This window comes from Mobula birostris, chromosome 6 (genome assembly GCF_030028105.1).
Source record: "Mobula birostris isolate sMobBir1 chromosome 6, sMobBir1.hap1, whole genome shotgun sequence".
Lineage (NCBI taxonomy): Eukaryota > Metazoa > Chordata > Chondrichthyes > Myliobatiformes > Myliobatidae > Mobula > Mobula birostris.
The window spans coordinates 87,161,093-87,177,057 of record NC_092375.1 but is presented as its reverse complement, the minus strand read 5'-3'; the positions used below and the strand labels follow the sequence as shown (position 1 = coordinate 87,177,057).

General features: G+C 40.8%; 1 protein-coding gene across 1 annotated transcript in view; it reads right to left on the bottom strand.

Moving 5' to 3' along the window:
* Positions 1 to 15,965, bottom strand: part of LOC140199174 (zinc finger CCCH domain-containing protein 13-like) — a 122,024-nt gene that overhangs the window by 31,715 nt on the left and 74,344 nt on the right. Inside the window, exon 18 of the mRNA XM_072260803.1 lies at positions 5,698 to 5,850. Within this exon, the coding sequence (XP_072116904.1) occupies positions 5,698 to 5,850 (153 nt within the window). The remainder of the gene's footprint in view (positions 1 to 5,697; positions 5,851 to 15,965) is intronic.

The following is a 15,965-nucleotide window of genomic DNA, read 5'->3' as shown; positions in this document are numbered from 1 at the left end:
GTTCCTTCTAAATCAATAAAAAGATTAATAAAGAAAGGAACGTGGGAGAAAACTGGAGCTCAAGGAGAAAACCCACACAGTCATGGAGAGAACGTACAAACCACTGACAACGGTGGTGAAACTGAAACTGGACTGCTGGTGATGTTACAACATTACTCTCAAGGCTACATTTACACAAGCTTTTTGACTTTTATTATAAGAGTCATAGAGAAGTGCAGCACAGAAACAGGCCCTTCAGCCCAACTGTTTGAACAGCCTACCCCCATTGACCTGCAACAGGACCACAGCCCTTCATACCCCTATCATCCATGAACCTATCCAAACTTCTCTTAAACATTGAAATCCAGTTTGCATGCACCACGTGCTGGCAGCTCATTCCATACTCCCATGACCCTCTGAGTGAAGTAATTTCCCCTCATGTTCCCCTTAAACTTTTCACCTTTTACCCTTTATCCATGACCTCTGGTTGTAGTCCTACACAAACTCAGTGGAAAAAGTCTGTTTGCATTAACCCTATCTACACCCCTCAATTTTGTATACTTCTATCAAACCTCCTTTCATCTTCTTCATTCTAAGGAATACAGTCCTAATCTATTCAATCTTTCCGTATAACTCAGGTCTCCAGACCTGGCAACATCCTGTAAATTTTCTTTGTTCTCTTTCGACCTCACACTTGTCTGCATTAAATTCCACCTGCCATTTTTCAGTCCATTTTTCCACCTGACGCAGATCCCCCTGCAAGCCACGGTAGCCTTCCTTGCTGTTCACTACACCCCCAAGTTTGGTGTGAACCGCAAATTTGCTGATCCAGTTGACCACATTATCATCCAGATTATTCATATGGATGAGAACCAACAATGCATGCATCACCAATTCCTGCAGCACACCTCTAATCACAGGCCTCCAGTCAGTGAGGCAACCATCTACTACCACTCACTGGCTTCTCCCACGAAGTCAATAACTAATCCAATTTACTACCTCATCTTGAAAGAGGAAACCAGTATATGCAGAGTGTGATCAATGTTTATTCTGCTTGTGAGTATGTAGAGTTGTACCTAAATAAACATAAAAATATAAAGGTAGCCTGTTTCATCATTCAACAAGATCACAGCCGACCATTTTCCTATACTTCCCTCATATCCTTTGATTCATCTAATATCTAGAAATTTATTAGTGTTGGCTTTGAATGCAGTCAGGGACCAAGACTCCACAGACTTCTGGAATACACGTTTAACCTTCTTTTGAAATTAAGTTGAGCCTTCAATCTACTGGCTTGTGTGGACCAGCACACTATGTTGCATGCACCAGAAAAGGCTATATTCAATTTGAATATAGCAGACAGCATGCATCAAACAAAATAATTAACATGAAAGCCTTTCTGGCTTTGGGGTATGACTGAATTGGAGCCAAGTATGAAAAAAGGCAACCTCATAAAGGTCCAAATCTATTTATCCACGTAGCCCTTGCAATCAACATTGGATATGCTATTTCATTCTGGCTCATAGGTGATTTTACTTCCTTTACTACAATTGAATAAATTATTTAGCAAGGAAATCAGGCAAACATAAATTTATAATATTCTGCTAAAAAAGCAAAAGAAAATTCAGTAGGTCCAAGCCCTCTGTCATGAAATGATCAATTAAAAACTATACTCCCCTGAATATCACATTTTTGACATCTTGGTAAATTTAAGAAGTAAATGGGTTAATTATTGTCACATATACTGAAGTACAGTGAAACATTTGTCTTGCAACAGGTCATAAGAATTAATTCATTCCAACTGCGCACCGAGGTAGTACAAGATAAACTATAACAGAGTGCAGAACAAAGTGTTAGTTACAGAGAAAGTGCAGTGCAGGCAGACAATGAGGTGCAAGGTCATAACGATGTAGATTGTGAGGACATGAGTCCATCTTATCATATCAGGGAACAGTTTATCAAACGGGATAGTAGCTGACCTTCAGCCTAGTGGTATTAGTATTTAGGCTTTTTGAATCTCTGCCCAGTGGGAGGGAGGGGTGGAGAGAGAGAATGTCTGGTTGGGTGGTTATGATTATGCAGGCTGCTTTACTGAGACAGCAAGTGTAGACAGAGGTCCATGGAGGGGAAACTAGATTCCATGATGTGTTCCTGTAGTTTCTTTAGATATGGGCAGAGCAGTTCCCATACCAAGGCATAAGTACCTAGATAAGATGCTTTCTATGGTTCAGCAACAATAAAAATTGGTGAGGGCCAAAAAGGTCATGCTAAATTTCTTTAGCCTCTTGAAGAACTATCGGTACTGGTGAGCCATGGCGTCAATGTGATTGGACAAGGACAGACTATTGGTGATGTTCACTTCAAGGAACCTGAAGCTCTTAATATTCTCAACCTCAGTAGCACTGATGTAAACAGGAGTATATGTACCACCCACTTTCTGAAGTCAATGACCAGCTCGTTTGTTTTGCTGACATTGAGGGAAAGATTTTGTCAGGATACCATGTCACTATGTCTGCATTTCCTTCTTGTAGTGACTCATCGTTATTTGAGATATGGTGCACTACGGTAGCATCAACACTATGGTGGAGCTACAGTGGAATCAACAAGTTATTTGCAAACTTGTAGATGAAGTTAGAGCAGAATCTGGCCATGCATTCATGTGTGTTTAGGTAATAGAGTAAGGGCTGATGATGCAGACTTGTGGCCACCAGTGATGTGGATAATTGTGGCAGAGATATTGCTGTCTATCTTACCAATTGCAGTCTGTTGGTCAGATGTAGAGGAAGGTGTTGAGTCCCAGGTCTAGGAATCAGATCAGAATTATAGTATTTAAGGTCAATAAACAAGCTAAGCGTCTTTACTGTGCAGAAGCTTCATACATGAGCGTAGGGCCAGAGAGATAGTGTCTGCCATAGATCTGTTTTGGCAGTAGACAAATTGCAGTAGATCATGGCTATAATGCATATCATGACCAGCTTTTCGAAGCACTTCATGATGGTGGATGTCAGAGCCACTGGGCTGTAGTCCTAAAGGTATGTAACCTTTCTTTTGGTACATAAATAATATTAGTCTTAAAGCAGGTGGGATCCTGAGATTGAAGTAGGGAGAGGTTAAAAATGTCTGCAAATACCCCTGCCAAATGATCTGCACAGGATTTAAGGACACAGCCAGCAGAGCAGTCACAAAGAAGCTCATCTATTTCCTCAGACTAGCACTGAACAACTTTCTGTACTGGATCCTCACATTTCAACTTCTGATTGCATTCAGGAAGAAGGAGCACAGCCTGGTGTTCTGATTTGCCAGGGTGTGGGTGGGGTGATTCAGACGACATCTTTGATGGTCGTGCATCAAGGGTGTTTGGGCCCCTAGTAGGATAGGAGACATTGCTGGTAGTACTTTGCTAAAATGCTCTTGAAGTTAGCCTGGTTGAAATCACCAGAAATGATGAGGGCCCCAGGATATCTTGTTTCAAGGCTACTGACCACGGAATTCATTAAGTGCATGCTTCTTGTCCGCCTGGGTGGAATGTAGACTGCTGTCAGGATAGCTGAAGTGAATTCTCGTGGCTGTTAGTAAAGGCAACATTTCACTGATACATATTCCAATCTGGGTGACTAGAAACTTGCCAGGACCATGTCTGTGCACCACATGTATTGATTAGGAATAGACCTCTCCACCTCTAACTTTGCCCAAGGATGACACATGGTCCATCTGGTGAACTGATAAGCCCCCAGGTTTTATGGCATTGTCAGGTGAAGCAGGTGTAAGCTACATTTTACTGAGACATAGCACACAGCAATCTCTCAGTTTTCTTTGGTAGGCCAGTCTCGCTCTTAGTTCATCAGCTTTATTCTCAATGGCCTGGTCATTAACCAATAGTGTGCTGGTGAGGGAGGAGGCGTTAACTCATGCTATTTCAGTCTCACTTGCAGCCCACCCTTCTGACCATGCTTCCAAGGTCAGTCCCCGGAGTCCTGGAGTGGAGTCACCTAGGCTGGAAGGTAAGTGACAGCTTGCAGACAGGCCTGGAGTGGATTCAGTTGGCCTGTAAGGTAAGTTGCTTGACATTTCCTGAGATTTTTAAATGCAAATATTTACAATTTAAATATGCCTTTGGTCCAGTAATTGCATGATGCCTTCTATCAGTTCAAACCTTCAGATTCAAAAAGTGATGGACTTTCAATGAATAACTGTAGGATCATTGATTATCAATACAATCACAGGTTGGGAAATTATGGCACTTGTCCTGTACGACACATTCTCTAAATAAAAGCCCCATAAACAAGGATAAGGTAGCCAGAGAAACACAGAAGCACTTAAAAGAAATGTGAGAGAGCTCACAAGAAAAAGTAGTCCACAAACATCAGAGAACAGTGATCAGGACATGCCTTTACTGAGATCTTGAATTCTGCTCCCCAGATGACAATGTACAATTCGTATGGTGTGCAGAATTATCTGGAAACAGTTAACGAAATTGCAAAAATACTTAAACAATATTTATTTTCTGGCTGCTCATTACCAATAATTTAAATCTAACAATCCAAAATCTTATAAACAAAAATATTGTAAATATTGAGAAATATTTTCTCATTTCTCAAATAGATTATTTCATTCGAAATGCGCTTAAAAGTAATTTCATATGCAAGAGTATGAAGATATTTTCACATAGCCATAACATGAAAGTTGGTCTGCATTTCTACCATGCTTGACTCCAGTTATTTAGCTAATGCCAGGAGCCTTAAAGTGGAGCATATGTGCAAATTACAAAAATGACAATTAAATGTGAATAGTGTCACTGCTAATTGAAGAATTTTTCTTGACATAATCCACTATTGATGAAGCACAAGTTAAAAATGAAGGGAGACTACAGAGAGTTCCTGAGAACTGTATGGATTTGTGGTATTAAGCCTGTGGTGATGAGATCTCCACTCTGTGGCCACTTTATTAGATACCTTCAAGTGGCCATTGAGTGTAGGTTGGTGGTCTTTTGCTGCTGTATCCCATTCACAAGGTTCAACGAGTTGTGCATTCAGAGATGCTCTTCTGCACGCCACTGTTGTAACACATGGTTATCTGAATTACTGTGCCTTTCTGTCAGCTTGAACCAGTCTGGCCATTCTCCTCTGGCCTCCCTCATTAACAAGGCATTTTCGCGCACAGAACTGCCACTCACTGTAGGTTCTGGGTTTTTCTCACTATTCTCTGTAAACTCTAGAGACCACTGTGTGTGAAACTTGTGGGAGATCAGCAGTTTCTGTGATTCTCAAACCACCCCATCTGACACCAACAATCATTTCACAGTTAAAGTAACTTAGATTACATTTCTTCCCCATTCTGATGTCTGGTCTGAACAACTGAATCTCTTGATCATTTCTCCATGCTTTTATGCACTGAGTGGCTACTACACAATTGGCGGATTAGCTATTTACATTAACAAGGTGTATCTAATAAAGTAGCCACTTTAAAAGAGACAGTGCCTAAGGCAGTATAATTTCATGTGGTAAATGGTAAGATTCTTTAACAATTAAAATAATTTATAAAACAACTAAGAATGGCAAATTTATTTTTGCATTTTAGGCAGCTTCTGTCAGTTGCAATTTAGACATTTTGAGTAACCTTATTTCTTAACCAGGCAGTGTTGTAAATAATTGAAAATTACTAAAGATATAATATAAAACATATTTTATGGAAAATATGTAGGGGTTTTAGTCAGGTTACCTGATATTTTCTCTTCATCCTGGTTCTCCTCTCTTTTTCCTGCATCATCAGCTAGAATTTCATCCAGCTCATCATCACTAATTGGTTCATATTCTTCACAAGCTCCTGACAGTGATGACTGTGCATCATCTACTTTCCCATCTTGCTCACCTGCTAATACAAAAATACAAGATTCTGGTTGAATTTACGAAAAAATTAATCAGGCTTTTGACATTCATTCATCACTCTGATGCCATGTACACTAAATAAAATCAATCATTTTGTTTGAGTCTGTTGTTCTTAAAGCACAGTACAGTACTATTAGTGATAATCCTTGACTGATAGCTGCAGAGTTCATTGGCAGCCAGTGGCACATTCATGATGATTCCTAGCTTTAACTGCACATTCCCTCCCATTTCTCTCTCAAATGCCCATCATTTTACCAGCTACCTCCTGTTTGGTGTGTTCACCACTAGGAGAAATGAACAACAGCACACGTTTGGGATGTGGGAGGAAAGTGAAAAACCCTGTAGAATCCCACAAGCAAACTCCACACAGACAGCATCTGGGTCACTGGAGCTATGATACAGCTGAAGTAATGCCTTACCACCATGCCTCATGTTTGACACCCCAATGGAACTGTCTGAAACAAACTATTTGACAGTCTTTCAGTATGCGCCCCGAAAAGAAAAATAGGATATAACTCTGGAATTACACCCCAAACTTTGGTACTACTTTGAAGAAAAGGAAAGAAAATTGACACACTCTCTCATGAGAGCACACTATACTGGCAACAAGCCTCACTGTTATGCTCTTACAAAAGTAAACCAATTCATGGGTCTCACTAGTCCCATTCAAAGCTATTGCAAAACATGTTATTACTACTCTATCATACCCTATTACTACATTGTCAGAATCAGAATTAATATCATTGGCATATGTTGTGAAAAATGTTGTTTTGCGGCAGCAGTACATTGCAACACAATAAAAAAAACAATAAATTACTATGAGATATATGTGAATATATTAAATTAAAGTAGTACAAAAAGAGAGCAAAAAAGGCAAAAAGGAAAAAAAAGAGGTAGTATAAATTTTCCATTCAGAAATCAGATGGCAGTAGGGAACAAGCTGTTCCTAAACGTGCTGCCTTTATGAGGCATCGCCGTATGATGCTCGATGATAGGAATGCTAGTGTCCATGATGGAACTGGCTGAGCCTACAACATTCTGCAGCTTTTTCTGATCCTGTGAAATGGCCGACAGTACCAGACAGTGATGCAGCCAGTTAGAATGCACTCCACAGCATATCTGTAGAAATTTGAGACACACCAAATCTCCTCATACTCCTAATGAAATATAGTTGTTGTCACACCTTCTTCGTAATTTCATGAATATGCTGGGCCCAGGATAGATCTTCAGAGATGTTGATGCACAGAAACTTGAAAATGCTCACTTTTCCACTGCTGATCCTTCACTGAGGACTGATGTGTGCTCCCTTAACTTCCCCTTCTTGAAGTCCACAATCAATTCCTTCATCTTACTGATGTTGAATGCAAGATTGTTGTTTCGATACCACTCAATCAGCTGAACTAGTTCACTCCTGTACACCTCCTTGTTACCATCTAAAATTCTGCCAACAATAGTTGTATTTGTCGGCAAATTTATAGATGCTGTTTGAGCTGTACCTAGCCATAGTCGTGGGTGTAAAGAGAGTAGAGCAATGCGCTAAGCATGCCTGCTTGAGGTACGTCAGTGTTGAAGGAGGAGATAGTATTTCTGAATTGCACTGGCTGTGGTATCCTGGTGAGAAGGTCAAGAATTCAGTTGCACAGGGAGGTACAGAGGTCCAGGTTTTGGTACTTGTTGATTAGTACTGACAGTATGACGGTGTTGAACGTTGAACTGTAATCAATAAAGAGCAGCCAGTATTGCTATTGACCAGGTGATCCAGGGCTGAGTGGAGAACCATTGAGATTGCATCCGCTGAAGACCTACTGTAGCCATCGGCAAATTGCAGTGGGTCCAAGCCCTTGCTTAGGCAGGAGTTGATTCTGGCCATGACCAACCTCTCAAAGCACTTCATCACAGTAGATGTGAGTGCAACTGGGCAATAGTCGTTGAGGCAACTCACCCTGTTCTTCATGGGCACTGGTATATTGTCGCCCTTCTGAAGCAGGTAGGAATCTCTAGTAAGAGATTGCAGAATGTTATGCCAACTGTATCCCTTGCCCCAAATGAGATTTACGAGATCAATAATGATAACGTTTCAAACATTTGTAAAGTTTTCAGTATGTCCTGAGAATGCACAAAGTGTAATGTTAATTGAAGTTTTTTTGGGGAGCTTTTATTTAGAGAAAGTATTGTAGTTTGCCATGCTGTTTTTTAAAATGGGCTTTTCAAAGTAAGTTTATTTTTTTTGTCTGATAAACTGCTTACATTGGGAATGTGACACACGTCTTGCTGGTATTAGCAATTCAACTTCTATTTTAAAATATGGTACTCCCTCAGTTTCAGGGCCAGGGACCACTGCAACTACAAAATCAACATGCTCAACATTAATGCACTAGAACCCAAAAGTCATGTATAGAGTACTCCTGTCAATTTTTAAAATAAGAATCCTTATCCTACATTTATAGCAAAAGCATGAATTTGTTGCATTATAATTACAATTCCAATCAGTGATGGTACATATGTTTTATATATCCTAACTCCTTTACTACAGAAAATTTACCGTAAGACGATAAGATATAGGAACAGAACCAGGCCATTTGGCCCATTGAGTTTGCTCTGCTATTTAATCATAGCTGATCCAATTTCCCCCTTAGTCCCAATCTCCTGCCTTCTCCCCATATCCCTTCATTCCATGACCCATCAAGAATACTTCAACCTCTGCTTTAAATATACATAAAGACTTGGTCTCCACAACTGCCTGTGGCAAAGAATTTCACAGATTCACCACTATTTGGCTGAAGAAATTCTTCATCTTGTTCTAAAAGGACACCTGCCTATTCTGAGGCTGTGTTCTCTGGTGCTAGACTCTCCCCAACATTGGAAACATCCTCTCCACATCCACTCTTATCAAGGCCTTTCACCATTCAATAGCTATCAATGAAGTTACACCTCATTCTTCTGAATTCTAGTGAATACAGGTCCAGAGGCATCAAACGCTCTTCCTATGACAAGCCATTCAATCTTGGAATCATTTTTGTGAACCTCCTTTGAACTCTCTCCAGCTTCAGCACATTCTTTCTAAGATAAGGAACAGAAAACTGTTCACAATACTCTAATACTCCATTGGTGCTTTATAAAGTCTCCACATTACATCCTTACTTTTATATTCTAGTTGTCTTGAAATGAATGCTAACATTGCATTTGCCTTCCTTACCACTGACTCAACCTGCAAATTAATCTTTAGGGAATCCTGCACAAGGATTCCTAAGTCCCTTTCCACCACAGTTTCAGTATTTTCTCTCCTTTTAGAAAATAGTCAACCTTTTCATTTCTTCTACTAGAGTGCATGACCATACACTTCCTGACACTGTATTCCATCTACCATTTCTTTGCCCGTTCTCCTCATCCAAGTCCTTCTGTAGCCTCTCTTCTTCCTCAAAACTCCCAGCCCCTCCTTTATATCATCTGCAAACTTTGCAACAAAGCTATCAATTCCATAATCCAAATCACTGACATATAATGTAAAAAGAATCATTCCCAACACAGACCCCTGTGGAACACTACTAGTCACTGGCAACCAACCAGAAAAGGCTCCCTTTATTCCCACTCTTTATCGCCTGCCAATTAGCCACAGCTTTGTCCATGCTAGAATCTTTCCTGTAATGACATAGCCCCATAGCCTGTTAAACAGCCTCATGTGTAGCAGTTCTCTGGCATTGTTTTCCAGCGGTCCGAAATTTACTCTCACCTCTCTTTTAAACTTTATGTAACTGAAGAAACTTTTGGTATCATCTTTACTATTATTGCCTAGCTTACTTGCGTATTCCATCTTTACCTCCTTAATGGTTGTTTCTTGTTTTATTCTGTTGGTTTTTAAAAGCTTCAAAATCCTCTAACTTCCCACTAATTTTTGCTCTATTATATGCCCTCCCTTTGACTTTTATGTTGGCTTTGACTTCTCTTGTTAGCTACTGTTGTGTGATCTTTCCTTCAGAATACTTCTTCCTCTTTGGGATATATATATATATATATATTATCCTGTGCCTTCCAGATTGCTTTCAGAAATTCCAGACATAGCTGCTCTGCCGTCATCCCTGTCAGTGTTCTTTTCCACTCAATTCTGGCCAATTTCTCTCTCATGCCTCTGTAATTTACAGACATTTTTAATCTGTCCCCCTCCCAGTGTAGCGTGCTCTCCAGCTTCAAAACAACCACCATTGTTCCTGTACCTAAAAAGACTAAGGTAACATGTCTGAACAACTGGCGTCCTGTTGCACTCACCTCAAAAATAAGCAAATGGTTTGACAGGCTGGTCAAGGACTACATTCACAGAATGCTACCACCCACACTGGACTCCCTACAATTCACCTACCAACACAACCAATCGACAGATGACACAATAGCCACTGCTCTACATACCATCCTTAACACATCTGGAGAAGGAGGATGCTTATGTAAGAATGTTGTCCTTCAACTACAGTTCAGCATTCAACACCATAATTCCCTTCAGGCTCAACAAAAAGCTCAGAGACCTCGGTCTTCACCCTGCCTTATGTAGCTGGATCCTGGACTTCCTGTCAGATCGCCGGCAGGTGCTTAGAGTGGGCTCCCTCACCTCTGCCCCTCAGGGCTGGGTCCTAAGCCCCCTCCTTTACTCTCTGTATACCCATGACTGTGTCACCATCCGCATCTCCAATCTGCTAATTAAATTTGCTGACGATACTACACTGATTGGCCTAATCTCAAATAATGAGGCAGACTACAGAAAAGTCATCACCTTGACACAGCAGTATCAAGAAAACAACCTCTCCCTCAATGTCACAAAAACAAAGGAGCTGGTTGTGGACTACAGGAGGAATAGAGACAGGCTAACCCCTATTGACATCAATGGATCTGGGGTTGAGAGGGTGAACAGCTTTAAGTTCCTTGGCATACACATCATCAAGGATCCTACGTGGTCTGTACATACTGGTTGTGTGGTGAAAAAGGCACAACAGCACCTTTCACCTCAGACGGTTGAAGTAGTTTGATATGGGCACCCAAATCCTAAGGACTTTCTACAGAGGCATAATTGAGAGCATCCTGACTGGCTGCATCACTGCCTGGTGTGGGAACTGTACTTCCCTCAATTGCAGGACTCTGCAGAGAGTGGTGCAGACAACCCAGCGCATCTGTAGATGTGAACTTCCTACTATTCAGGACATTTACAAAGACAGGTATGTAAAAAAGGGCCCAAACGATCATTGGGGACCTGAGTCACCCCAACCACAAACTATTCCAGCTGCTACCATCCAGGAAACAGTAACGCAGCATAAAAGCCAGGACCAACTGGCTCCAGGACAGCTTCTTCCACCAGGCCATCAGACTGATTAATTTATGCTGATACTACTGTATTTCTATGTTATATTGACTGACCCGCTGTACATACTATTTATTATAAATTACTATATATTGCACATTGAGATGGAGACGTAACGTAAGATTTTTACTCATGCATATGAAGGATGTAAGTAATGAAGTCAATTCAATTCAATTCCCTTTACTCCACTGTAATACTGATATTTCTGACTTTAGTTTCATTTTCCCCGAAGGGTTTTTTTTTACCTCAAGCTCTCTAATCAATTCTGGTTCATTGCACAACACCCAATCGAGAATAGCTGATTCCCTAGTGGGTTCAATCACGAGCTGCTCTACTAAGCCATCTCATAGGCATTCTAGGAATTCCCCGTCCTGGAATCCAGCACCAACTTGATTTTCCAAACTACCAGCGTACTGAAGTCCCCATGATTATTGTAATATTGTCCTTTTGGAATGCATTTTCTATCTCTTGCTGTAATTTGTAGGCCACATCCTTTCTACTTTTTGGGGTCTGCACACAAATCTCATCAGAATCTTTTTACCCTTGCAGTTCCTTAGCTCCATCCACAACGATTCAACACCTTCTGACCCTATATCACCTCTTTCTAATGATTTTTATTTTTTTAATAACAGAGCAACGCCATCCCTTCTGCCTGTTCTTTCTGTACAATGTGTATCCTTGGACATTAAGCTCTTTTTAAATTTTCTTTTGGCCATGATTCAATGATGCTTACAACATACTTGCCAATCTGCAACTGTGCTGCAATATCATCTACATTATTCCATATACTGTGTGCATTCAAATATGACAGCTTCAGTCCTCTATTCACTCTTTTCCAGTTTGTCCACCTTTCATGTTACAATTCATCCCACTGATTGCAATTTTGCCCTATCAACAGCCTCTACTCACTGCACACTGCCTCTGCTTGTAAACCAGACACCTCATCTTCAGCATTATTATCTACCTTTCCTTTGATCTTGCATTGAAATAAATACAGCTCAGGACAGTAGTCACACAATGCTCAACCTTTTGATTCCTAACTCTGAAGACTTACCAACATCTGCCTCCATAACCTCTCCACAAACTGTTCTGACACTCTTGTTCCATCCCGCTCCAACTCTAGTTTAAACCCCACCGTGCAGCATTAACAAACCTTCCCGCTAGGATATTAGTCCCCCTCCAGTTCAGGTGCAAACTGTCCCTTCTGTATAGGTCACACCTTTCCTGGAATAGAGTCTGATGATCCAAAAATCTTACGCTCTCCCTCCTACACCAACTCCTTAGCCACATATTAAACTGTATGGTCTTCCTAGTTCTGGCCTCAATAGCATGTGGCATGGGCAGCAATCCTGAGATCACAACCCTGGAGGTCCTACCCTTTAACTTAGCATCAAACTCCCTGAAGTCCCCGTGCAGAACCTTGTCACTCGTCCTACCCATGTCATTGGATCATGACCTCTGACTATTCATCCTCCCACTTAAGAAGGATGAGGACCCGCTCTGAGATATCCCGGACCCTGGCACCCAGGAGGGAACATGCCATCTGAGAATCTCGTTCTCACCCACTGAACTCCTGTCCATTCCCCTAACTAATGAACCCACTATCACCACAGTGTGCATCTTCTCCCTCCTTCCCTTCTGAGTCACAGAGGTTGACTCGGTGCCAGAGTCCAGAGACCGAGACCACTATGAGTTTCCTATGTTAGGTCACTCCCCCCACACCTGCACTATAGGTGTAACTGTCTCTCTATTTGTCCTATCTATCACTCCCTCAGCCTCCTGAATCATCTGGAGTTCATCCAGTTCCAGCTCCAACTCCTTCACGCAGTTTGTTAGAAGCTGTAGCCAAATGCACTTCTCGCAGTTGTAGTTGTCACTGGACACTGGAGGGCTCTCTGCCTTCCCACATCCTGCAGAAGGAGCATTTACTATCTTGCCTTGCATCACTACTATCTTAGTTGAGCAGATATAAAGGGAAGGAGAAAAAAAAAGCAACTTTGTTTCATCATTGCTGCAAATGTTGCTAACTAGAAACAATATTAAATTCCAAATATAAAGAGTTAAAATTACAATTCTGTGTCAAACCATCTAACCATATTTACATAAAGATGTCACATTTCTCATAATGCAATTAAATATAATGGGAGACTGAGAAACATAACAGGTGGAGGAGGATCTAGTGCTTTCCCAGCGTATATGATGAAGAAACTCTTCTCAGGCTTCAAGCTGGATAGAGGTATCGATCATAACCGATGTTTCGATGACGAAGTCGACAAAATGATGGTGAATGCGGAGCAGTGTATATCGGACAGACAGGACACAGAGTGGAAATGTGCATCAAGGAGCACAGGAGGAGCATCTGTTTAGGTTACCTAGGGAAATTGGCGGTAGCAGAACACTGGCCATAGGATTGACTCTGATGGCACTAAACTACTGTGCCATACCAATGGCTTTTGGGACCGCCTGGTAAAGGAAGCCATTGAAATAAAACTAGAGGAAAAGAATTTTAACAAACACAAAGGTCTTGCTCCAAGTAAGGACTGGAATTCGATTGTAAACGAGGTGCTACAGCGGAAACCTGATTTGATGAGGACTAACCGATCAGGAGGAACGGAATACATGAGTATAAACACCACTGGACTAGACATGCTCAGGCATCATCCCTGAATAAGATGGCAGAGTTTTCATCGAAACATCGATTATAATTGATACCTGTACCTGTCTTGAAGCCCGAGAAAAAATTATTTACAACAGATGGAGAATTATATAGAAAGGGCAAGACAAAAGATCTAGGATATTTTTATATTTAAGAAAAAGATGAATTTTACTTAAATGCCAACTGTAGCTCATTTGTTATCAAGGCTGCATTATTTGCTCTACACCTGAGACATATAATTGCAAGATAAAGTTTGTGAACTCTTTGCAGTTACCTGGTTTTCTACATGTAATTACTCATAAACTGTGGTCTGAACTTCATTTGTCACCATAATAGACAGACACTACCTGCCTAAACTAATAGTACAAAAAACAATTGTATTTCTTCTCGTCAATACTAAGTACACCATTTAAACGATCACAGCTTAGGTTCAAAAAGCTATATGAACTTCTGGGGTAATGCCTTCTACAAAAGTTATTTAGAGTTGGATGTTCCAATCAATGAAATGAGACTGGAGGTGTGGGTTGTAGAAGTGCCCTGCCCTATAAAAAAGACACACGAAGTCAGGTTACTGACAGAGCCTGCTCTCTCAAGATCTGTTCATGTGCACCATGCCTTGATCAAAACAACTTTCAGATGACCTTAGAAGAATTCTAGAGATGCATGGACCTGGAAAAGGCCACAAAAGCATTTCTAAAGGCCTGAGTGAACACAGTAAGAGAAATTATCTACAAAGAGGAGGAAATTCAGTACTGTTGCTACTCTCCCTAGGAGTGGGCATCCTGCAAAGATCACACTGAGCACAATGTGCAATGCTAATGGTGGTGAAAAAGAACTCAAGGGTAACAGTAAAAGACCTGCAGAAATCTCTAGATCTTACTAAAGTCTCTGTTCATGTGTCCACTTTAAGAAAACCACAGAACAAGGATAGTGTTCATAGAAGGACACCTTGGAGGAAACCACTGCTCTTAAGAAAAAAATGTTGCATGTCTCAAATTTGCAAAAGACTACCTGGATGTTCCACAACGCTTCTGGGACAACGTTCTGTGGACAAATGAGACAAAAGTTGAACCTCTTGGCAGAAATGCACATTGCTATGTTTGGCGGCAAAAGGGCACTGCACACCAACATCAAAACGTCATCCCAACTACGAAGCATGATGGAAGGAGCATTATGGTTTGGGGCTGCTTTGCTGCCTCAGGGCCTGGACAGCTTGCAATCATTGACGAAACAATGAATTCAAAATTGTATTAAGACATTTTACAGGAGAATGGCAGGGTAGCCATCAGTTACCTGAAGTTTAATAGAAGTTGGATAATGCAACAAGACAATGATCTGAAACCCAAGAGTAAATTAACAACAGATGGTTTAAAAAAAAGAAAATTTATGTTTTGGAATGGCCAAGTCAGAGTCTAGACCTTAACCAAATTGAAATGCTGTGACATGACCTGAAGAGGGCTGTTCATGCAAAGTATCCCAGAAAAATTAACGAACAGTCTCGTATGGAGGAATGGTCTAACAATTCCTCCTCACCATTGTGCAAGTCTGATCAGCATCTACAGGAACGTCTGGTAGAGGTTACTGCTGCTAAAGGTGGTTCTACCAGTTATTAACTACAAGGATTCGCATACTTTTCCAGCCTGGACTGTGAATAATTAAACAATGTGTTCAATAAAGATATTAAAAGTACAATTGTTTGTGTGTTATTAGTTTAGGTAGATTGCATTGGTCTATTATTGTGACTTAGATGAAGATCAGACCACATTTTATGAGTAATTAATGCAGAAAACCAGGTAACTGCAAATGGTTCACAGGTGACTTATGTAACCTTGGGTCTTTCAGCTTTATGAGCACCTTCTCCCTTACAATAGTAATTGCACTCACTTCTCTTCCCTCACACCCTTCAACATCTAGCACACTGCCAGTGTCTTCTACAGTGAAGACTGATGCAAAATACTAATTTAATTCATCTGTCATTTCCTTGTTCCCTGTTATTATTTCTCCGGCTTCATTTTCTAGCAATCCTACATCCACTCTCATCTCACTTTTAATTTTTACATACTTGAAAAAGCTTTTACTATCTACTTTGATATTGTTTACTTTC